The 26060-nt window shown below is 33.5% G+C and overlaps 1 protein-coding gene across 5 annotated transcripts; it reads left to right on the forward strand.

Annotated features, from left to right (window-relative positions):
• Nucleotides 1-505: 505 nt before the first annotated feature.
• LOC130641845 (uncharacterized) lies at nt 506-26060 on the forward strand. 5 transcript variants are annotated; one of them, XM_057448841.1, is made up of 46 exons: nt 506-525; nt 1861-1924; nt 2134-2210; nt 6222-6298; nt 6396-6462; nt 6821-6909; nt 7159-7204; nt 7291-7375; nt 7623-7711; nt 7784-7885; nt 7960-8031; nt 8556-8740; nt 11094-11172; nt 11288-11363; nt 11463-11517; nt 11679-11763; nt 11844-11912; nt 12017-12127; nt 12338-12418; nt 12492-12545; nt 12809-12962; nt 13209-13504; nt 13777-13915; nt 14237-14406; nt 15344-15472; nt 15554-15629; nt 16513-16615; nt 16686-16793; nt 17616-17691; nt 17804-17893; nt 17989-18055; nt 18143-18325; nt 18934-19251; nt 19567-19767; nt 19916-19988; nt 20173-20476; nt 20841-21059; nt 21470-21582; nt 21698-21875; nt 22127-22293; nt 22607-22908; nt 23324-23497; nt 23625-23906; nt 24021-24146; nt 24388-24703; nt 25768-26060. In XM_057448841.1, exons 2-46 carry the CDS (start codon nt 1861-1863, stop codon nt 25937-25939), a joined length of 6099 nt encoding a protein of 2032 aa, XP_057304824.1. In that variant the 5' UTR covers nt 506-525; the 3' UTR covers nt 25940-26060. The 5 variants fall into 5 exon arrangements, with proteins under 5 accessions (XP_057304824.1, XP_057304823.1, XP_057304821.1 ...); XM_057448840.1 differs by having other exon boundaries at nt 515-552; XM_057448838.1 differs by lacking the exon at nt 506-525 and adding an exon at nt 622-707.

Consider the following 26060-nt stretch of genomic DNA (forward strand, 5'->3'; position numbering starts at 1 on the left):
TTTTGTTCGTTAAAAATGTTTTGCTAACGGTTAAAATAAGGAAAAATCTGAGATGAAGTAAACTTTAATTGCGCTATTATTCCTGAATTGTGATTATGTCTCTTGTCAACATAGTGCAGAGAAGATATTGAGAATGACGATAGGAGACTAACTGATTGCTTTATCAATCTAATCACTTCGTTATCAAAAAATATTTTTACCAAACTTCAGGTCAGGCCATTTTTACGCTGTTCTGATTCATTCGCAAAACTAATATTAAAAAATAAGATTAATCGGCAGTTTGGACTTTCTAATGCGTTTTTGCTGAAATCCCTAAGGAAAGGATAAACGTAGGTGGGAATATTAAATATTTTGCAGTTAATTATCTTATTGTGAATATGAAATTGTGAGCATTAGGAATCGTCAAGACAAGCATAAAGTTAAAAAATAATTATAATCTTTGTTTAAATATTATAAAGTAGACTCTCCGTGTTTTAAAAGCTTATTCTTGCTATTCTGAAGTTTTGTAGCATAGTACGAAAACAGGTGATAATTTTCTTATGCTGACCTGAAGTAAGTGGAAATTTGTTTTGGCAACGTAATATTACCTGTCCTATTGTTTCCCAAAAAAAAAGGGTTATTTTACAAAAAAAGAAATAATAGATAAACGTCATAAAATCTCTCAAATGGGAAACAGTTTGGGTGAAATATCGTTGAACAGCTGGCAGGTCAGAATGAGTTTTGTTTTATATGTTTCAAATTTGTAAATAATGACAAAAAGGCAAGTACGGTCGAAAGGTATGGAGAGAATTTCTTCGTCGTCCAAAGTTTTTATTCAGTTCACACGGTATAGTTTAATGCGTGTCTCTTTAAATTCATGAGTTTAATAAATTTATAAGTAGAAGAGAGGCTTTATTAACGGCTGGGATTAGCCTGTTGCATTAGGGCGCGTATTGAAATTTTGTAGCAATAAAGATATGTGATAACATACGAAGGAAGTGTTAGAAACTAGGTCACGACAATACCGCCTCTATAATTTAGCGGTATTTTGTCTTTCCCTGCGCATGATGGCACCGCAAGGAAAGGGACATGTTAAAAGCAGTATATAAGGACTTTTGAATATTTAATCTTCAATGTGTTTTTTTGTAAAAGCGGTCTTTTGCTAACATGAACATTTTGTATATAATCAATTGATAAATTAGCAGGCTAGCGTAAGTGCGTCTGCTAATTGATAACGAAGTTTAAGATGTATATTACATTTTTGACTGAATACCTTGTAATAAAAAAATGCCTTGGGAGTATTTAATTTTACCATAGTAATTAAGCTATCTATTATACCAGTATAAATGTTAAATACAGCTATTTTTTTCACTTATAATGACTAATTTTTAATTCCGTTAAACTTGCGCAATCTTTGGATATGTTAAAAATATGGATATGTTTGGATATGTTTTCTTTAAATTGCCGCGACTAAAAAGGCATTTTTATTCGGAACAACAAATTTAATTGAATCTATTATAAGCTGAATGACTTCTCCATTATGTTATCAACGCAAGCTCAAGCCGAACTTTTACAATGTATTATTTATGTATTGACTTCAAAAGTACTCATAACTTATAAAGCTTTGAAACTCTTGTAAAGAATCCAGTTTGGTCAAACGTGCAGACCTTCGAGTTCACACAGATCAGAATTTTGGTTTGATTTGAACTGTAAGCGCATTTCAACATCAAAATAAATGCGTTAAGTTTTGTTAATACGCGCATGCTTTTGTAAATTAATCGGGATTATGTTAATATGATTACTCCATGCATATTTTTTAAAGCTTAACAGAGGGAAATCGCTCTGTGAGTTCTTCAAAGCTTAATTTTGTTCTTTAATTAGATGAAGCTAAATTATTTCGTCTTTGCTTGGATTTCCGTGCTTGTCATCGAGAATGCTGCAGAAGGTACGTCGTCAGATTTCTAACATTACTTTTTGTTACACATTTCACATATTTTGAAAGGTCCATGTTTACTTATATTCAATAATAATCACATTACACATTTGCAATTCTTCGTTGCCCCCCCTTTTTACACATACAATACTTTTCACTACCCATATCCATGATAAAATTTCTTCAATAATGATTTTATATTTATGTACCTTTTTTATTAGAAATAAGTTATGAAGTTGTGTATCCTGAGCGAATTCACTATTCAAGATCAAGACGAGATTTGTCCACCTTAAATGAGGTAAGATCCGATATTATTTCAGCTGAATAGGCAAGCGTTTTTTACGAAAGTAAAACAAAGTTATTAAGGAATAACTGCCAAAAAATGAGAAAAACAATCACTAATGATCTTAGGCCAAATTTTCCATTTTAGGCAACATTTCTAGGTTGCTACGCCTGATATAAGGGAACATAAAAGCTCAGGCATAAAAGAGTTAAATATTTAAAAATAACACTTGTACAGGGATAATATTTCGTCCATTTTTAAACAAGGATGTTGCGATTCAAAACCATAAAAACATTTCATGAACAATTTAAATTTCGTTGATGTATTTTCTGATGAAAAATACCAGTTTATACCTGTGTATTGTTGTCGTTAAGGCTTGTTAAGACGATTTTTTCTTGCAGTGTAACGCAAATAAAGAAGAATAATTAGCATTTAAGCAGCGTTTCCATTTTACATTATCTTGCAATACGTTCATGCACGTACGATTAATGTCTCGATAATCCATTAATTTCTCTGTAACATTAAGAATTTCTTCGCACCAGGAAGAACGAAACAATGGTGTATTGTTATAAAGTTGTTTTTTGCTAATTTTTTTAATGTATAATACTGTTTCATACCTGTGTTTTGTTGTCGTTATTTCTTCTTTTTTTGGTTATTTTATGTCTTTTTTCTCTGACAATCTAAAACGCAACAAGCGATCGCACAAATTGCAGTTTTTTCAGGTATAAGAAAAGGGTCTACGTCAATACATCTGTTGACATATAATTTCTCCCAAAAATTTTATTTCACACGTGTATCTAGGATTATTTGTTCTTGTTTTTTTAAAAAAGAAATAGTTTTCTGTCCTAGTATACCATGAATACAATTTTCCCATGGCATATAATACAAAGTTTTAATCATCAATCAACCGTGATCCACAAACAAAAAATGCTCTCCTTATTAAACCAATTTTAATATTTTAGTTGCATAGTCAAAATTTATCAGTATTGGCAATATTAAAGATCGAGGTCATTGCTAAGAATCAATAGCTATGCATTTGCCGCAATGCCTCAATGCGAAGTTTCTATAAGGAGTATAATATGCGATTAGGCATAGCCTCCAAAGCATACTTGTGACTTTTTGTAATAGCTTAAAAACAGGTGTTACCAACATTGAAACAAAAGTGGTAGCAACATTGAAACAGAAGTAGTAGCAACATTAAAAATATTCCCTTCATAAAGATTTGTTCCCATGTCTTTTTTTCTTTCTTTGGTATTCTCAAATTCGTGTCTAACTTAAGATTCGTAAGTACGATTGTTTGAGTCACCTGTAAATAAATACAAAATACTTTTTTTTGAAGGTGCACATAGGCTTTAAAAGAAAAGCTTTATTGATAGCAACCTTTACAGCACTACTCGTATTGAAACTTCGTACTGAGTTTTGTCGTAACTTCCGATGGAAGATTAGCGCAATAGGCCAAGTTGATATCCTTATCGTATAAATAGATGCTTTTCAATAAATAATTTGCAATGCATTATCTTGACTTTTGTGATCCTTTTTAAAAAGACAGTTGTAGTTGCTTTGTTTTAAGAAATTTGTTTAAAAATAAAACCAGCTAATTCTAAGTACATTTGTTCATTAAAAATCTGCAAGTTAAAAAATAGTGCTTTATTGCTGGATTTTTCTGTTTTCGCTTGGGTTTCAGAGACACGAAATCATCCCATGCGATTGCACTTATGTATCGAAAAGAGTAGTGTCAATTAAAAAGTCCAAATCAAGAATGGAAATGATCTAAAATCAAGAATCAATACTCAACGCACTTTCACGTCCCGTTAGATTTACAAATAGTCGTAATATGTTTTAGTAGTAAAAAGGACGAGCGATCAATTTAGTACCTTTTGTCAAACAAATTTATTGTACATTTAAATCTAGTACGCTTGCGTCATTCAAAACGTACGATATTGTTAGATGCGTGCTACCTTCTCATATTTTTTTAGAGAAAAGACTTGTATATTACTATTAATTATTTATTATTTGAGTATTTATTATTACTTATTACTATTAACAAAGATCAGCTATAACATCAAAAGGAAGTGTTGCCAAATAGGTCACGATAATCCCTATTAACTTAAATGTTGTTCAATGCTTTACCCGCAGTGCTTAGATCTTTTTAATCCTTTTTAAAATCTCAGTTCAAGGCAAAGTTCCCTGTTAAAAATATAAAAGTCTAAATATCTTTTTATAGAGTAATTAATGTAATTAATTAAGAAGTGACTATGAAAAAAGAAATCGTCGTTCTCGAAGTTGTCAATTAAGAAAACACATCGCGTACATGAAGAATGTTGTCGGCACTGCTTTTTTCACATACAAGCGTGCCAATGAAAAAAAGCAAAATGACTTATTCATGCTAAACATACTTCTCGATATTGTAGATAACTTTTAACAGCTTACCAGGATTAGCACACCATTCATGTAGAAAAGATTACATTAACGTAGATGGTATAAGCTCCTTTATGAGTTAATTGCCTATGCCATAAAAGAAAAATCATTTTGCACTGCTATAATAGCTTTTTACCGTGTCTTAATTTTGTTTTGTTTTTTAGATTTCAACTACTGTCACGACATTTTTCAGAATTGAAACGATTTGTGCTCACTCCTTTTATAAAAGCACCACAAAATTTTGGCTATGGCTCAGTGTTGGCTAAGATTCTCTCTTTTACAGAGTCAACTGTTTCTTACTTGTTAATTATCCTTTTTTTGCTTGAGGAGGCCAAATTCCATGTTCTCTTGTTCAGTTTGGTGCGCTGAAATTCACGTTCGTTGTTGAGTAAAGTTTACAGAAAAGTCTCTGGTACAAATCTCAGTCGCTTGTTTTTTTTTTACTCTCTGTTAATTTATTTACACATTTCAGGCCAGCTGTTATTTAAATGTAGATTTTAGCCTCGTTTTCTGATAAGATGTTACCTATAAGAAGGTGTGTATACCATCCTCCTCTGCTGTCCCCATCAGAGATACATTAAGAACCTCATAGCTTCAACTATTCGTCCCTTTTTTATGTTGAAAGCCGTAGAACAAATAAATATATTTGTGTTGCCATTGGTTTGTCTGTAAATCAGTGATTTTATTGTATACTCTACACCTCCCAAGCAGCAGACTGCATGCGCAAGAAGGCAAACTGTATAATTTATAGACAATTTTTATATAATCAACACAAAATTTTGGCTTTGGCTTATTGTTGCTAAAATGCGCAGGCTGAATCTCATTAATTAGATGCAATTAATAATGAAAGCAATAAATGTCGTCAGGATAAATAAACATTGCTGACACTTCTTCGCTGTTGAATGCTGAATTGAAAAAGTGCAACTAATCTAGAAATAATTTATAACATAACTTTATTTCTACTGGGGGTTCCAACAGGCCTAAAACTTCTATTTCTTAAAAGATGTTTAAAAGTGGCATAGCAACCATGTGGCTAACAATGATTCCTAGTAATCAAAATCTTTGAGTATTGTTTTTGCACACCTTCCGAATTTTCCCCGTTATGTGTTATCATAAAAACAACAATACAGGAATCCTTTTCACACACTAGCCAGTTCAGTTGATTTAAGCAAATAAAGACATCATAAAAAAACTACTGAAATCAAATAATATGTAACCAGGGAATCAATATCTTTTATCTCGTTATATATTCTTGCCAAGTTTAAGAAAGACGACTTGAACCACCCCAAAATTATTTGAGGTTGAATACAATTTTTTACCCAGAAAGGCCAGTGTAAGGAAGATTAAATGAAAAACAAAATGTTGTAGCTAGCATGGAAAATTTTATCAATGAAGGATATGTTAATAATGACAGTGATAAATGTTATTGTTTGTAACACACGTTACTTTACGTTTTTAATTGTATTACAAACGAAGAAAACAACCAGTTTATTTGTTGCAATGTCTTGCGAAGTAAGACGTTCGAAAACAGAAAGGTCAATTTAATTTTTTATTAATATTATTGGATTAATATATATGGATATACTTATCGGATATATTTATCCATAGGATCAGCATGAAGATTCTGCAACTTACCACATCAAAGCAAAGCATAAGGACTACATTATTGATTTAAAGAAGCATTCGTAAGTACCTTTACATTCATACTGATGGCAAAAACAAAAATAACAATTTAATAAACTGGCGGCTGTTTTTATTACCAACTTAAAAACATTTATTTAGGGGCATTCATCCTGGATCAATCTTGCTTCGAACATTTGATGATGATGGACTTGCTGTGCATAATGATGTCAGTATAATTTAATTTCTATACTTTTTTTAAAAAATAAACAATTTTTCATATGCAATATGCTCTGCGTCATGTCAAAACATTGAGTGTAGTTTAGATTGAATAACATTTTCAATGTTAACTTGCAAGTAATACACAAACAATGACAAGTAAAGAAAGTAAATAAAGTACTAGCCTACTGTACTACTCGATTATCGCATTTGATATACACGTTGTACAATGTGTTTAATAACTAGTTAGTCGAAAAGAGCATGTGCTCAGTGTTGTAGTTTTTAATATTCAAAACAACCAAAATATTTTTAATCTGCTACTTATTTATCAATAATTCGTTTCATATTTTTTCTACTCTATTTCATAGCATACGCCTGAGAATTGTCATTACGAAGGAACAATTCGAGGAATAAAAGATTCTGCCGTGACCATAAGTACCTGTAGACGTGGGCTAACGTATGAAGACTTTTTTTCTTTAATTAGTAATGTACCCTAACCATCTAGAGAAGGGCACATTAGGAACAGATTAAAATCGCTTCACGTAGATATTTAAGAATTGTGTTCTGTGAAGTTTCTTTAATCACAAACGGGGAAAATTTACAATAATTAAGGTGTACTTAAATAAGAAGAGGTGCATTTTAGGCTTCTATCTATAATTGATGCTTATCTATATATTGGTTCTGAACTGATAAAAGTTTAATTTAGGGGTAGTTTGGATGACGGTGAACATCGATTTGACATAGAGCCAAATGTGAGCAGTTTTATTTAACTTAAACAAATGTGTGTTTACTAGATGTATTGTTAAAAATTTACTCTTTTCCTGAACTATCTTCACAGGGTGTTGACGGCAGTCATAAATTTTACAATGTTGATGATGAAATTGACAGCATAAAAGAAAAGTTACTGAAGCGATCCTACCCTGGTAAGACTGGTTAGTTAGAATTTCTGGTATACATCAGCATTGTGACATTAGTTTTCATTCCTCAATTATTCATTAAGCGTTTTTACAAGGCATTTTCTGTAACTTTTCTAACTCTCTTTATTTAAATTCTTGACAAACAGACTGGGATGGAAAGGGTGAGTAGTGGGGCAGGAGATAAAATACAGGTGAAATCGCATCAAGAAGATAATTGTAATAAATAACAAACATGGAAGCTTTCATTATTTAGATCATGAAAATGTAAACAACGACTTTGAGGGCGAGAAGTATAGCGAGAAGTATAGCGAAGTCAAAAAGAAGAGAGAGATAGCGAATTTGGTAAGATAATCTAACCCTTAAAATTGTTCTTTTTTATACAAAAATGTTCATTTTATTTGGCTTGGTTACTAGAGACCATACGAGTTGATCAATGTCGAGCCTCAGTATGTTTCATATCTTACCACGACACAAACAAGATATGTTGAGATGTTTGTGTGTGCTGATGAGGGATTGGTATGTACTTATATTTGTTGTAGGAATTCTTGCAAAAATTTCTTTTACCATCTCTGTTACATTTCTTTACATAGTACAAAAGGTATAACAACGATACTAGTTTGGTACTTGAAAGAATTCTCAATGCACTGTTACAAGTTGACAAGGTAATTTTTACTTTATTTAACACGTCTCTTTTATAAGAAACTTGCTAGCTGTATATTAGAAGAACATGTTTGTATGTATGTTCGTACAATGAACATCACAATTACAATTATTCTCCCTTAATTTGTAAGTGCATCATTATGATTGATATCCTGCATCTTTTTATTTACTGACAATTCTTCTATTTCAATTTGAAGAAAAGAATCTAAGAAAACCAACAAAGAATTTCACACTCTCTAAAAATAAATTTAAGGCAAATTTAGTGTCAAGGATTTGATACTCCTGAAATCATAAAATGAAAGTGTTTAAAATTGCACTTATTTTAAACTTATTTTCTCATTTTGCAGTGATTTTTAAAAATCTGCAATAAAACTGAAAAGTTTTTATCTTTGGATTTGAAAGACAATATTAGGCTTGCAAGAGAATGTGTACCCTTAGAATTTTTAAATTTTACTTACCGCGTTATTTTGGTGGGCTATAATATGCAATAATTAATGAGTTTACTAAAACCATTTTTTACATTTAGGTTTATCAAGCAATCAATGTTCGTCTAGTGCTTGTTGCTTTGGAAGTTCAAACAAATGGTCCCACTTTTAAGAGATACACGACTGGAGGGAGTGATCTTAGCTCATTTAAGAACTATGTCAACGATGTTATTAAGAAGACCAGCCAGTTTAAAGATATTCGGATTGACAATGCTCAATTGATGAGGTCAGTCTACATTTCAATCCTTGAGTAAAGTAAAGTATTATCAAATCTTTATGGGTCAATTACATCTGTTCATTTGATCATGGACATGGTGTTTCAGAATAAAGCATCAAAACCTGTCTGTAATTGTTTACGGCCCTTATTAATCAACATCACAATAAAAAAACTCATTTTCAAAAGCATTTACCGACCTGAAAATAGGATCACCCTTGGTTTTATATAATAATATGAAGTGTATATGACGATCATAGTGGATATCGTCATTTTCCTTTTGATGTCGCCGAAATTTTCTCTGAAGTTGCCCAAAAAAAATAAGTCTCAAATGTAAAATTTTATGACGTTACGACGCGACGTCAATAACACTACCTTAACATCAATATCCTATACTAGTCGATAAGGCCCGTGGAAAAATCCACTTAGGCAGAATAACAGAGAAAAACAACCGTCATTTAAATTTTGATGGCGTCAGAAGTGTGTATGCCTGTTGCCTTCATCGTATAGATCTTGGAACGCTGATCAAGAAAATGTATATGATCGTGTACTTGTGACAAACGGATGCAGAGATATTAGGGTTTAAAGGTTTTTTATGACGTCATTAACCCGTCTATTCCGAAGCGGATTTGGTGACCCAGGCTTGGAAAACTTACCCAAATTGGTCACAGGTAGTCCTTAGTTACCCACGCAGGAGGTGACGTCAGTAATTTCCACCCGTTTCCAAGTTATTTCGCCTTAAATTTAAAAGTGCAATGCAATGTCTACACTAATCTTAATATACTTTCCTTTGACGTCAATATTGCTCTAACGTCAAAGTTTTGTAATTTACAGAACAAATTTATAGGCGATGTTTTATAGACTTTATGAAATAAATTTTATCCACTTTGCAAAAATCACAGATAGACACACGGAACTGGCGTATTATTATAGAGACTAGTCGATAAGGCCCATGGAGAAATCCACTTAGGCAGATGGACAATGGAAAAATAGGTTGTTTTAGATGTTTTGCGGATGACAGCAGTAAAGATCTCAAAGAAATTAAGAAATTTATTTTATTCTTTTATTGAATGTGTAGAGGTTGAAGCGCTGATCAAAGTAATGTATAGGATGATATGTTTTCGAGGAACGCAAAAGGAGATACAAGGATTTAAAAATTGTGCTGACGTCAGCAAAGGCCCGTGGAAACACAAAAATATAGATTTTGAAACGCTGATCAAGAAAATTTATGGGATCATGTACTTTTGAAAACGGTTGCTGAGATATTAGAGTTTTTTGGTTGACGTCATCAACCTGTCCATTCCGAAACAGATTTGGGGACCTAGGTTTGGGAAACTTACCCAAATTGGTCCCAGGTGGTCCTTAGTTACCCACGCGGTGAATAAACATTGACGTCACCACCTCATTTCCAAATGATTTGGCCTCTAAGTTTTAAGTGCACTGTAATACCTTCATCAATTTAATATACTTTCCTTTGACGTTAATATTATTTCAACGTTAAAGTTTGGTAAGTCACAGAATAATTATATGGGCGATGTTTTACAGACATTATCAAAGAAGATAGTGAAGATAATAATCCACTTTGCAAAAGTAACAGACAGACGAAACTGGCGTATTATTATATAGACTAGTCGATAAAGCCCGTGGAAAATCCACTGAGGCAGCGTAAAAATTTTGATGACGTCAGCAACCTATTCATTAAAATTTTAGAATTTTGTTTTCACGTTGCCTCTATTGTGTAGACCTTAAAGCGCTAATCAAGAAAATATGTATGATCATGTGCTTTTGATATGAGCGGTTAATGAGATAAAAAGAAGGGTTTAAAGATTTTGCTAACGTCAGCATTGGCCCCAATACCGAAAATGTAAAGGATCATGTACTTTTGAGAAATGGTTGCAGAGATATTAAGGTTTAAAGGTTTTGTGATGACGTCATCAACCCGCCCATTCTGAAACGGATTTGGGGACCCAGGTTTGGGAAACTTACCCAAATTGGTCCTACGTGGTCCCTAGTTACCTACGCGGCAAAACAGTATTGACGTAACCAGCTCGTTTCCTTAAAGTTCTTAGTACCCTAAAGTTTTTAAACCCTTTATCTCATTAACCGGTCATCAAAACCACACGATCAAATACATTTTCTTTACCAGAAATTTAAGCTTAACACAATAAAAGCAACGTGAAAATAAGGTTTTAAATTATAATTTTTTTTAGATGAGTTCCTGACGTCATCAAAATTGAAATGACGCTTCTGTTTCATTCTTATCCTGCCTCAGTGGATTTTTCCACGGGCTTTTATGACTAGTTTTAGTAATAATTTATGTGGAATTACAGTGTTTGCCTATCATATATGAATGTTTCCATTTTAGTCATTATTACTGGAGTGACTGTGCAGGTATGGCTTATGTAGGAGCACTTTGTGGAAGTGCATCAGCTGGCGTCGATGCAGTAAGTAATACTGATATTAATACGACAAATGTTGTCGTCTCTTAGTAGATTTATTAAATAGTTTTAGAGCTTCAGAATAGTAGTAATACTGCTAATTAGACGACTTTACTTGTAGTGGTCATTTGGAAGTATTAGTGGTCCAGTGGTAATAATTGGTCACGAATTTGGACATAACATGAACTTCCCACACGGTAAGCTTCTTAACAAGCCTTAAGGGTTAAGTAGCATAGCTAGAAAGTCTTTAATCTTTCTAACGAAGTAGCAACACATAATTTTAATTGTAATTTTAGATGGAGACACATGCAAATGTTTAACACCAAGAGGTTGTTTGATGGGTGGCTCAAAGTATGCGTATATCCGTTTAAGATACAGATATTACGAAACTTAAGCCTGAAATTGTGTGGTAAAACAAGCTAAGGAAGAATGTTTCTGATTCATATACAACAATTTAAAAATATTAACCTTGTTTTTATCTTGTTGTTTTATACAATTTGTTTAATTTTTAGATCTGGTAGACCTGGTTTTTCTGATTGCAATCTAAACAGGCTTAAAGAAAAAACATTTGCCTGCATTAACGATTATCCCGTTGCTGTAAGTTACTTCCCTAGTATACAATATTTGTAAATGCACTGATCCAACAATTGACATCTAAAAATAACGTTATTTTACAGCCTTTATTATCCAAATGCGGCAATGGAATCAAAGAGCCTGGCGAAGAATGTGACTGTGGTACTCCAGAGGTATTGCATGAGTGTTTATGAAAATTTCATTTGTTACAGATCAGGAAACAGAACAAAGTAGTTAAATGGTGTTTACATCGTGAAAACTTCTTTTTTAACTGTAGACATGTGCAGCGAACAATGATAGCTGTTGTGAACCTCATGGATGTAGATTAAAGCCACATGTGCAGTGTAGTTATGTTAATAACCCTGAGTGCTGCTCCATGCAGTGTTTGGTAAGAATTGGTTTTGTACTTAAAACATAAATAATTACGTCCTATATTAACAGAAAGAGCGCTCCTTTATACTCCCAGCAGAATCAACATAATGAAAGCTGTGGTATACCATACTTTTTTTATACCACATATATACTTCCTGGAACCTAGGTCTACGCTCTTCTGTTATTCAAATAAAAATACTAACGAAGTACTTTTAACGTTTTGTAGTATAAAAAGCAAGGTACATTATGTAGAGAAGCCAATGGAAATTGTGACGTACCCGAGTACTGCACTGGACTGAATGCTATAGTAAGTAGCTCTTCTATATTTAACAATATAATTTATTCAGATGTGATTTTTATTGTTTAATTTCAATTTCTAGTGTCCAACTGATAATGTCGTTGCAAATGGGATGCATTGTGGAGACAGTCTTAAGGTTTACCCGCGTGTTTTTAATAATTTTAGTCTGAAATTCGATCATGTTATACATACAATTACATTAACTTTGCCTCCATTGGTGTAACGAGTTTCAATACTATAAACTTCGAATCTAACGTTTTTTGGCTCAAACATCACACTAGCCTTGCAGTGGAGCTGTGATATGTTGAATAAAGCTCCCCCTGGAATGTGCTTATTTTTTTATCAGTATATGTAATTTCTACAACAAAGTAAATTTTGTCTTTTTATTTTTTTATGAAGATGCTTATTGGGACACTACATCGATCAAACGAACATAAAACTACATTAAATCCAAAAGTAATTGGTCGCTACTTCAAATTTGTACCGAAACATTGGAACAATAATGGGTATGCTTGCATGAAGATTGAGATGGATGGTTGTGAATCAAACCAAGGTGAAGATACTGTTAATTTTGTTTCCTTCACAGATCATTTATGAATATTTTAAAACAACAAACTTTTTAACTAACACAAGTAACCTGTCTCTTGTCTAATTTGCATAACTTTTCCAGAACAGCTTCACTGATGGCATTAAATGTTGTAAATATATTTGCGTGTTGTTGTTAAATTAAGGTCATGTGTATTCGCCATTCAATTTTTATTGTTTGCTTGATGATTTTAAACTTTTTTTCCCTTTGCAGCTGCTGCTTCATCGCCAACTCCTATTATAACTGAGCATTTATACTATCACAGAGAAATGTGTGTTACACCCAACATTACTAGTTGTTCCGGAGATATCCCTGATGGTACTAAAATAATGTATCGTACAATGCCGAATTATGATTGCGATCACGAACATATGCAATTCATATATAAGCCAGATGGTACTCTGATTCATAAATGTAGTGGAAAGAATGTTTGCCCAAGTGACGATGGCCAGTATTGGATTATTTCGAGTGCCTGTGATGCAGAGGCATCAAAGTATACCAGAACAGCGGTATGGTTGTTCTTCTCCTGTGAATCAAAATGGAAGCATATACTAATTCTTGTAGGCAAGCGCCGGATATTTGTCAAAAAAAATCTTTAATTTTTTTTTTCGTCTAAGCGGTTATGGTTCCTTGCATAAATTTCTTATTTTGCTAAACATGCTTCTTCGCGAGGATTAACACTTCCCTGGTGTACTTCTTTGTTTTATAATGCAAAAAGAAGAATCCTCGTTTCTCTTAGACCCGACTTTTTTCTTGAAACATTTGAAAATGTGTCTTTTAGGGCAATTCGTTAAAACAAATAGCATCAGGAAAATGTGCTGGCGCTAGAGATGGCTGGCCAAATTCTGGTGATCTCCTTATGTTAAAAAGCACATGCGACGCTTCCGATGATAGATCGAAATTGTTCTTTCTCCATACAGGTAAGACCTTTCTGAAAATTACACCTACCGTGTAATTTTGGGAAATCTTTAATCTCAGAAATATGCCTGGTTTTGAAAATATTTCAATCGTGTAAAAACAGCGACGTCATTTGAATCTACCTATCTAACAGCAATGTAAAATTTTCATATAATAGAATTGTTGCTAAAAAGTTGAAACACCGTCTATGCGGCATGCTTTAATGGCACTGACTAAAATTAGTACCCGCGGAATGTTCTAGGATCCCTTATCCGTGAAAATACATCAGGTAAATTTAAATCAAAGTTCCCTTATAAATTTGCTGTCATATTTTCCAATTTTAGACTGTATACTTCCTCTTGGCTTTGCTAATGGGAAACTTCCCGATTCTGCTTTTTCTGCTGGAAATTACAGAGAAGAAAAATACAATATTGAAAACATTCGTATAAACAAAAATGGTTGGTGTGCGAAGAGCAAGACAGATGGTAGTTGGTTTAAAATTGATTTTGGAAAGGTAAGATAATGAAGTAGAATATATATTGTTAAACTTAATGCAAAAATAACGTTTATGAACTAGGTTGAAACCATTTACAAGAAATATACCGTACCGATCTAATAGCTCTTAAAGAGATATATCCAGGCAAAATTCGGCACAAACTGCCTCGCAGCTTACCACAATGACTCGGGAAGTAGGTAGTGAAAAGTTCTTCTCGCATTTAAGGACAAGGATAAGGACGTTGACCTTCTCGGTGGTACTACACATGAACCATCCAGCTCTTGTCTTTAGCCACCAATCGTCGCTCAAGTTTCGAGAAGTTCATTATTTGTTGACTGAAAAAAGGATCTTTGAAAGATGGATCGTTCTTAAGTGTAAAATGTCAAAATATTACTGGTTACCGTTAGGGTGTGATAAAAAATAAAATATGTTCGTCGTGCTTAAACAAGCGCAATTGATTTATAAACAATCTCGAAAACAACGATTTGAGAAACCGCGAATTATATTACAAGCGTTTTTTTCTATTTACAAAGCCAGTACATTAAATAAAACATATGTGCCATAAAAGTTAAGTATGCAAATGGTTTTTGTATTTTCAGCCTGAAACCATCCATATAATATATTTAGACAAAGCAGCAAATCTCGAAGCAAGTTTATTTCTGTACTAGGTACACGCAATTTAAACATATTAAAGCTCGTTTCTCAATGGTTTCAGCGGAATTGAACTTTTTCAAAACGAACTAATTGTTTTCACCTTGGTCATCAAATTTAAAGGTTACTTACCTAAGCCACGAATCTGTGAAAAGCTCCGCAATGCACCAGATGAGGAGAATTCCAGGGTTGACGCCCTTTGCAAACTGTGTTAAACCGTGGAAAAATGCTCGTCTCGACATTTTTGTGTGCGGTAGTAGCCAACAAAATCTCTCTTAAACCATAGTTTTAAATAATATCTTAGCGTGTGGAAGTATCCCAAGTTAGAATGAAGGGAACCTATTGGAATTGGATAACAGGCTATCACCTGATGTACTCGGATGATGACGTGCAATGGCATGGGTACAAAGAAAGTAGCGCAACACATTGGAAAGTAAGTTGACTAAAATCCAAATGTTAAAAGTTCTTGATACCGGGCAAAACATATTTTCGACAAATTTGTTGACTTTTTTAGGATATGAACAGTTACTGTTACAATGGAGAGTGCGCTAAAACATATGATCACCAATGTCGCAGTTTATGGAATGCTGGTATGTATAATTTGCCCCTTTTAAAACAAGTTAAGTGAGAAATCTAGAAAAGTTCTCTATTTCTCCCGCATTTTTTTAAATTTTCCTAACAGGCTTCATGACCAAACTTACTTTGTTAAAGAATATAAGTCTATATGTCTAATGATACATGGCCAGTGAAATCTTGTATTCGCTATGTTTCTTTAACTATTCGAAGCGCGAGCAACGGGTACAACCCGTTCTAATAACAATCCGATTTGAACTGTTGTGCGCTGATTGGTTCGTTTAAATGTTATGTAACAACGAAACAAATGTGCTTGCCACACTTATTAAAATAACTACATAAAATCCATAAAGCAAGATAATTTTCTGTTGAACGTTGACCCTAGTGTGGAACCTAGGTGAACAGCGGATTGACAGTAATGATTTAACCTGCTGTTCTGGGTTTAGCTATACTGTGATTTTACTACATGTCGAACTGTATCTACTTCTTATTACTAGCTAATAAACATTATTTATCCTTAACTATCAATAGAAATGTAAATTTTATCTCCTAAAGATCAAAATCTGTGTTTTGTTACCAACAATGTTGTATAATCTGTTTGGGCATAATAAGCCGGTTACCATATTATATCCTCCTTGCAAAAGTAGTAAAAGTGATAGATATAACTCGTCATAACGGTCATTTTTTTCATCGCCAAAACAAAAACGTTATCTTCAATGTTTCCCCTGAAAATCGTAACTTTTAACATTTCAGTGTTCCAATAAATGGGTTATTGATTATGGGAAAACACAGCGACCATATATTTTTAGGCGCTTTTTATTCTAAAATGACATTCCTCGACAACGGTGCTATGTTTTGAATATAACTAAATAATAAGTCATCTAATTGAACATTTCTTAGACGCAAAAAAGGCTACTGATATCTGTTGGTCGGAGTTGAACAGCGCAAATCTAAGTGGCTATGGAACATGTGATTCAACAAAGAACATCTCTTGTGCCACAAGGTAAATTCGAAAATATCCTCAGAAAATAATACTTATCTTAATTTTATTATTATTCTGTTTGATGTTATAGCAATATCAAGTGTGGACAGCTCCAGTGCGAAGCTAGTGAAACAAAACCATATTATATCAACTATGGTACACAATACAAAAAATTCACAATTAACGGTGTCAAATGCAGGTGTGTACATACCCATAAGACCTTTTTTTATGTATTAAAGGGGCTACAAAACGAGCTTTAATTCTCGACTTTAGTGACATACACGAAAGCCGAGTTAATGGCGGGAACAAAGTTTATAAGTAATGAGGACAAAAACAACATCTTAAATCATCTTTGATGTCATATTTGGTAAACTAAAAGTCACAGCGCTTACGTTGCTTTTAAATCGAATTTTCTGGTAAAATAAACTTGACCCAGATAACTAGCTATGTTTTTCTTAATTTTGCACAGAATATATCAAACAACGATGCAAAAACGATTGCATCAATTTTGAAATGCAACAACGCTGCCTTTTTGGAGCTATTAAATAAGGCTATTTAGTATAGCAGTTAGATTTGCTTCCCACCAAACACACTTTCGATTTTACTGTTATGTATTATATTTTGCATGCCAGAATGCTAAAAAATACGTACATGTTATCTATAGTTCTGCCTTCAAAAATGTAGCAAATCATGAAAAAGTATTTATTAATTACCAGATTGTCTATATTGTTGCAATAAAGCGGATTGATTTTCTTGTACATTGACCGCCTGAATGATCTCGTTTTTACACAATTTTATTCAAAATGTGCGAAGATGGAGCGCATCATCAATGACAGAGATCTTATTTGATCTGTTTTTCACCCCTTTAATAAATTTAGACACCGATTGCATGGCAATTAAAAAAAAGCTTGACATATCTTTTTTCATTTTGTGCTGATTTTCTGCGATCTTAAATCAAGATGAGGAATTGCATCTTTAGATTAACTGAAAAGGAAATCTTGTTATAATATTAAATTTTCAGCGGAGCTCAAATCACCACAAGTGAGCAGGCTGGTCTTGGAATGGTGGTTGATGGTACCAAATGTGCTGATGGAAAAGTAATACATTAGTTTAATAAAAACGTTCATCTGTGTTGAAAAACTATATAGCCTGGCGGTTTTGATAATGCTGGAAAATGGTATTTCATATATTTTCTATTTTTACCTTTAGGTTTGCGTCAAACAACAATGTAAGACACCTGTTGAGCATGGTTTTGCAACATGTCCTTCTACCGGTGGTGTTATTTGCAATGGCAAAGGAGTAAGGCCTTTATATTTTCCTAGCAATCTCTGTTACATATGATATAAAAGGTACACAAAAACATGCGACTTGCAAATAAATTTTGTATTTTCTAGACTTGCCAGGCTAATGGAAAATGTCAATGCGAAAGTGGATATAATCCTGATACTGGTTGCACAGAAAGTAAGTCCTTACATAATATCGACATGACTTGTGATTGCAAAGAAAACACAGGATAAAAACAATTCTTATTATTTCATTTTGTTATAGAGTTGGTTGCTGTTCATGGGGTTTGGGGAGACTGGTCCCAATGGACGGTGTGTAACAAAGGTTGCAGTAGTGGCACACGAAAAAGACACCGTTTCTGTAATCAACCCATTCCTAAACATAACGGAAATGATTGTTCCGGATCAAGATTGCAGGAAGAGAATTGCAACACAGATCCATGCCCAAGTATGTCTTATAATAATTTTTGAACACATAACAGCTTTTTCTTGTAATATACATGCTCCTTGAACTAGTCTAAGTTTATTTGCGCATGTTAAGGTGACGTGGGTGATCGACAAAATTAAACAACCACAATTATTTGTTGCAAATTCCAACTTTTTCGGACTATTGCAGTCCCCCGGCTAAATTGTTTTATAATGCGCAGGTCGCAGAATTATTAGAGCATGTCTAAGGTTTTTAGAAAACCTTAGACATGTGCCTAAGTGAAACCGTTGCTGCCTACGGGCTGCAGAGCAATCGTCGGGAGATGCTGTTTAGCAATTGTTGGAAGGTGCTAAGAAACATAAAAGCATGGGGAAGGATGCTATTGAAATAAAATAATATGCTAAAATGTCTGCAAAACCTCTTCAGCTCCTTCTGTAGTACTAATAATGTAATAATGTACAATATTATTACTGAAGATGGTGTAATCTGAAAAGCGTTCGATATGTTATTTACCATGCTAAAACTAAGTTAGTAGTTAGTCACATGACGCATATATGGATAAAGTGGAAGAAATTTTTATTACAAGCTAATATGAACATCAACATAACATTTGATAACATTTTTTATAGTTGGACGTTCGTGCAAAGCAATCAAAATGATCCTTAAAAAAGATGGGCGAAAAGTTTATGACGGTATATATACAATAAAGCCAAGCAGTGATGTTACGTTAAGTGTCTACTGTGACATGACCAGGGATGGAGGTGGTTGGACTTTGGTTGTTTCATCACATTCAAACTCGTGGACAGTTGAAAACGTGAGGCTAAGAAATAAAGATTCACCTAAACTTAAGGAAGATTATTCAATCCTAAAGTATGCTGATTTGATAAAAAGAAGTTACTTGATAAAAGATACTAAGTTTCAATACAGACTTGAAGCTGAGACACTGGGTAAGTGAATAATTTCCCGGGTTTTTAATCTGATTGAGATGTACTGTTACGTCTGGACTTCTTTTGCATGGATCGTCACAACTAACTTATCAGAGCTGTTATGTTTTTCCTGAACCATTGTTGCATTACGTTTGCCTTGGATGATACTTTTAGCAGTTGATGTAAAAATAGTCGGCGATACGATAATAATCCGATGCATCTTCTTTCCTATTTCGTCATTTTTTTTGTTTTTTTAACTTCTATCTTGTTTTTCACCTTTGCAGACAAACGGAAGGATACATTGCCTAATATAGGCATGTTCTGTATTACTTTTAGGTTACTGGGGCGGTGTATTTGAGGCAACAAATCGTTACGAAGTTGATTCCTCAAATGAAAACCAAAAAGACGTAAAAATAATTAAGAAATTCAATAATTGGGAATTCAATTCGAATGGAATTGAGCAACGATTGCCATATTTGCAAGGGCATCGATTAACCACATCCGGATCAACCAAAAATCATTGGGGAACAATAACAGGTATGTCTGTTAGCTATAAATAATTTCCTGCTTCTTTAAAGATTGGGTATTTACCATTAATATATACCAATAAATATTCAGTATGATTATAATAGTTCCCTCTCCTGTTATTGAATCTAGCATATTAAAAAGCTGTATTTTTATTTAGACAACAAAGCAGGTTATCATCCATCAGCTTGGATAAAAGGTGATCTTAAAATGGAAAAACCTGAGAGCGTGTGGTGAGTTAGTGTTAGTAACAAAATAACAATCCTTTCTACATATACAGTTTTATTGTTAATTATTACATTGATTAAATAAACATAAAGCTTTTATTTTAATTTTAAAGTACCACAGTAATATCCAAGAGGCTCTATATCTAGACAGTGTTTTGTTTGATTCTAGTCAAAATACCCTAACTTCTAGGTACTGGATTCGCGAAGGCGATTACCACTATCCAAAATCATGTTTGGAAGTTATGTTCAGAGGTTTCAATGGCATGAGGTTTTCAAGTGGTGTGTATAAAATTGAACCAAGAGCGGGTAAAATTGTTGAAACGATGTGTGATTTTGATCGCTATGCTGGTGGCTGGACGTTGTTAACTAAATCCTCATCAAGACACAGTTGGACGAAGGAGAGAGTATTAGAATTCAATTCAGATAATGCTGGCAATAACGAATACTCCATCTTTGGATTAACCGACGACATCAAAAATTTTGATGATGGGGAGGTACAATTTTTACCAGATTGTGTAGATAAAATATGCATTAAAAACGTATTGTTTATTGATACTTAAAATACTAAGTGATTTAGGATTTTTTAATGTGTGGATTAAACCCATTTACAATCTAGTGTTTGGCGTACAAATCCATAAGGTAGATGCAGGCAGGGCAGGCATAACCCCTCTCTTTTATTAGGGATGGTTTAAATAACTTTTAAGGCACTATTTGTTCTGTCAAACACAGCACAAATTAATTTGAAGAGCTTTTTAGCCAATTTGAAGGTGTTAGTCGGGCTTCCTTTGCAACCAATTTTCCAGGACCATAACCTGCCTTTTAGTTCGCTATTAATATAGTTCGCCTTTTTCATTTTAGTCAAGCTTTGAGTACATGATAGAAGCAAATGGTGCAAATAGCAATGGTGGAATATTCTCAAGTAGCGTGGATTACAGTTTATTGACATGCCCGCCGTCTTCAGTCAAACCTAAGTTGATCAGAAAATTTGGAACATGGGATGAACTTAAGGAGAATTTTGCCAAGTATCCATTGTTCTTGACATCAAAGAACGGTGTCTTTCTAACAGCTAGCACTTCTGTACGTTGCATATACTAGTTTTGTATTTACTACGTGTCTGTATGATTGTTGTTGGTGTTGCTTAAAAGGAACTGAATGTTGCCGATTTTGTGGATATGTGGATTTTGCTGTTTCAGTTCTCTTCTCCTAAATTTCATTCCAGCGAAATAAAAAATTTCTGCCTCCAAGCGCGAAATTAATTTTTTAATTTATCAAAATACAAAAAAAAAAATTTTACTTACTTTTTTTTTATATATTTTTTTTTCTGTTTTCTTTATTTGGCTATTCGCGAAGTTCAATTCTTGCGAAAATTAAAATAAACATTGCTACAAAAGTAGTATTAAAAAAAGTAGTTCTTTCATAATGACTATTTTCTTAAAGTTAGAAGTACCTACATTTTTTTTAATTACACACATTTTAAAATGTTTTAGGATGACACGGATAGAAGTGGCGCCATTTTGACTGACTCTGCAAATGCAGGAAGTTACATGAGTAATCTGGCCAACCCATCAAACATTAAAATTTGGATTCGAGAAGGTGGAAGGTATGAATTTTCTTTCTTTTACTTTGCAATCCAAAAATTAATTATGGAGGGAACTATTTCCATTGACAAGAAAGATTTCATTAGCTACCTGGCGGATATTTATTCTTTCTTACAGTCGGAAGTCTTGCAATGATTTAAAGATTCATGGTTATCATAAAGGTAAAACGGATTATAAGGACGGTTTCTACATGCTAAAGGGGTCACAACCGGTGTACTGCGACATGACAACTGACAAGAATGAAGGATGGACATTACTGGTGACTGCATCATCGAATGGTTGGTCATTTGAACAGGTAACACCATTACATTAGTAACACCTTAACAACTACATTAGGGTTAACTTCTTGATGGAATTCGATTCTAACACTTTCCATTGCGATGTCAAAAAGAAGTCTTTCACTCTATAAGGATATGACTATATTATTAGTTAAAAATATCGGTGAAATAAAACGAATTTCATCAATAATACATTATTAATTTTATTAGTTTCTTTAACACGATCCTGTCTTTCATCCTCAAAGCCGCTTCGTTGGTTTTTTCTTAGACTTTGTCTCGAGCTCCATTGCTACCTTCTCTTCACGATGACTTTTCAATACTGGATAAAGCTGACACCATAAAAGCATTGTCTAATGGAGAAGAATTCAAATATATGATTGATGCTCAACAAAGAAGACATTGGGGTGGAATCTGGAAGGCACCTATTAAATACTCGTATGTTCCTAAAGTAACTGTAGTGCAATACACAAAATTTCAGTACGAAAAATTTAAAACAAACGCTTCCTAAGCTGTAATTAACCTTTTTGTTTAACAGATAAATAAAATTGCCATAGTGCTAAGAAAATTCACTTTTTTGTTTTATAAAATTTGTTTTGAAGTTCAGTTGGATTGTGATGATGCTTTTCAGTTTCTCTTTTTTTGTAGTATTTTTATCCAATCCAGAAGTTATTATGATCAAATCACCTATGCTTTTTCCCGATGCGTGATTTATTAAAACATTTTTAAACAGTAAGCATCTTTCTTTTAGCTTCACATCAACTAGTAATGATCACCAAGACGTTAAGTTGCTCAAAAAATTTAGCGAATGGGACTATGAAGTAGACTGGTGGCGAGGACCTAAAGGACGCATGCCTTATCTTGGAAGAGCATCCAAAAACAAAGCATTCTTAACAACTGCCAATAATGACGACTACACGGAATGGGGGTCTCTTGTATCCAATAATTCTGATGGAAATGTACCATCAAAATGGATTTACCCACAAATGAAAAGTCCTGGCGTTATTTGGTACTGGGTTAATGAAAATGACTGTGATGCTGATTATAAGAAAAGTATAAATCTTTTACAACTTAACATAACTTAACTTTTTTGGATAAGTTAAACACAGGATTTTTAAAATGTTGCAAAGAGCTACATTTTGCCCGCCTAGGACGCTTTATTACTGCAATCCACTGCTTCTATAGTACTTCGACATTTAAAGAATAGTTTTTTCCTCTTCTATCATATTATCAAAAAAATAGAAATAATAGTTCTTGCTGGATAAACCGTTTTAGCAAACTAGTTGGTGCAGAAAAGTAAAATATTTATAGTGATATTTTCGACTTTTAAAATATACAATACTTTTCATAATTTATGATTATTTCTATTATTGTTATTATTTTTTTTCAATTAAACTGAATTAGTGAACAAGACTGGGCAGTTTCAAGATATTTAACACATTTCGTAAACAATTATTTCGATTTTTAGTTGATGGAAAATACAGCACCTGGTCACTGTGGACTCCATGTTCTTCATTTTGCGGCACTGGCACACAAAAAAGAGGACGAACCTGCAATAGTCCAAAGCCACGTTGTGGTGGTGATACGTGTGAAGAGACAGCTAGTACGGAAGAAACTCGAACTTGTACCGGAAAGTGTTCAGGTAGCTACGTTTCATAAATATCCGTATCAAATGCAATTCACTATGAAGATTGTTCGATAAGAAATGTTTTTAATGTTTTCTGCTCTATCTTTAGTGTATATGTTTTTATTATAAATTTCACCAATAGAAACATCTATTCGAACGCCAGATGACGCTTATTGTTTTGAACCAAAACAAGGCGGCTGTAATCCAGATGATGAAACTATTATTGTTCTCCGTTCAACTTCCTCTCATTGTCAAGGTCTTGAAGCTAAATTTGTCTTCAATTCTGCTACTGGTGCTTTACTTCACAAATGTAGTGGAAAGCCTGTCTGTCTCGAAGGAGGTAGCTCAGATTATGCTACCCGACTTGTTGTCAGCTCCAACTGTCCTTCGCCTACTACCGCCAAGCATTTATTGAGGACCCTTTGTAAGTATATTTTTGGAGTACATATGTAAATATGTGACTGAAATAATATTCTTTTTTGCTCTATTTGTTATTTCTTACACATGTGACTGAGAAGTAATGCATGCTCCGTCTTAGGGAAAAGCATTCAATTTAATACGCTCTGTCTGGATCCGTACGGAGGTTCAATAAAAGATAACGTCGAAATTGCTTTATGGAGTGGTTGTACAGTCGCCAAAAGAAGATTCATAATGACTAACCTTGGTAAGCAAGTTTGACCGAGCTAAAAATATTAACAAAACATATAATACATAAAAGCAGACCCAAGGGTATTTAAGTCATATACCGTTAGTAAGGCTTACGTCCACCGCGCGGAGCACAAATGCACTCCTCCCCTTGGATGATGATAGTTCTTATCACGCTTTTGGTGATCTATCATTATGTAATTTAGCCTTCCCACCGGTAAAAATGGTGATTGTCACAACGGTATATTTTTCGATTTTAGCAAACGGTCCTGTTGTAGCTAATTATTTTAACAACATAAAAGATTCTGCGTTCGCCAACTTAACAGCCGATCCACGGTATCCTAACTCACCAACAGCTTCTGGTTTTATTGACAACTTTGACTCAGCTGCAAATGTTGGTGGCAATTACGGTTTGCAACTGCATTCCTACTTTGTTGCCCCGCAATCTGGGTTTTACAAGTTTGTTGCAGCATGTGATAACGTATGTCAAGTGTACCTATCTACTAATTCTGATCCTGCAAATAAAGCCAACATTATTACTGTCACGTCATATACCAGTCGATATCAGTACAACAAGTAAGTGACAGATTCTCTTTCAAAAGTTCCGTTTTCGCAGTTCAATGTACTTGCAAAGATACTAGTTAATCAAAAGTTCTTTTGTAATCTGTTGTTTTTATAAACAAAAGATGATGAAGTGTATGATAAAATAGATTAAGGTATTCATCATTAAGGTATTCAATAGTTTTTAAAGAAACTGCATTAAGAAGAAAAACCGTTGAAGATATGGTGAATATGAAAAATATTTCGAAAGTCTGAAAAACAATAATAGTTGGTAAAAAACTTAGTCCTGAATGCTACAAATCGGAACTTTCGGGTATTAAAGAAAAAGTATTTTATTTTTGTCTTTTTACTTAAAAACATTGACTTAAGGAACAAAAAAGCTTATTTCAATAGAAAAATAGGCCGTTAGTAGTAAAGTCCCTATAAAGATTTAAAGCCAGATTGAAGTTCGTCTGGGAAAATTCTTACCAGGGGGCTGGGGAAATCATCAGTTATTGAACCTCACAATTATAATTTAAGATCTGTTATTGTAGAAAAAGACAATAAAAAAGATGATAAAAATTTTGAACTTTATTTAAGAAAAGAAGAAAGATACACGTAGAAAAAAGAAAATGACAGCAAATAAATTTATATACCTTTGGTTCTAGCAAAAAAAATCTGTGAGAGAGGAACCTTCGTCACTGCATAAGCTTAACAAAAATATATATAGTACACATAAGCTATTAACTGTTTTGTAGAAAAACACAAAAAAAAGAAAGAATTTTTACATGTGTATATTTAAAGCCGGACTGCTTGTGTATTAGTATTGGAGGAGTAACTCCATCGCAATGCAGATATGACTGGCCTCTTAAGACAGATGTTAATGAAAGAAAGGAGGTTTCTCTCCAAAGAATAAGAAGCAACTGGAGAACTTCTGTATTCTCCATTATTATGTATTTACTTTTCGGTAGCCTGTGACTAAATCTACGAGTTCGCTTGTCTTTTATAATTGCATTTCGTGTTACCGTAGCACGACGATTTCCTAACGGATAGACAGACAGAATACGGCTATTATTAATATGAGATTGAATATTTTCTAGACGAACATCACAGAATTCAAACGCAATAAACCTGGTTGCTGGTGGTATGTATTACATGGAAGCCATTATGATTGAATTAGGCGGAGGTGATCACATCTCGGTTGGTGTTTATCTTCCTGATGGAACAGGAATATTGCCTATAACTTCTGATTATCTTACTATACCAACCTGACTATTTTAACGTTTTCTGACATGTTTACTAAATATAATTATCATAAAGCACGATAAGTAACGGCACTTTTATGCACTTAGAGCACTTTATAACGAAATACATTAACACTTGATGAAGACAG

The sequence above is a fragment of the Hydractinia symbiolongicarpus genome, chromosome 4, assembly GCF_029227915.1.
Source record: "Hydractinia symbiolongicarpus strain clone_291-10 chromosome 4, HSymV2.1, whole genome shotgun sequence".
Classification (NCBI taxonomy): Eukaryota; Metazoa; Cnidaria; class Hydrozoa; order Anthoathecata; family Hydractiniidae; genus Hydractinia; species Hydractinia symbiolongicarpus.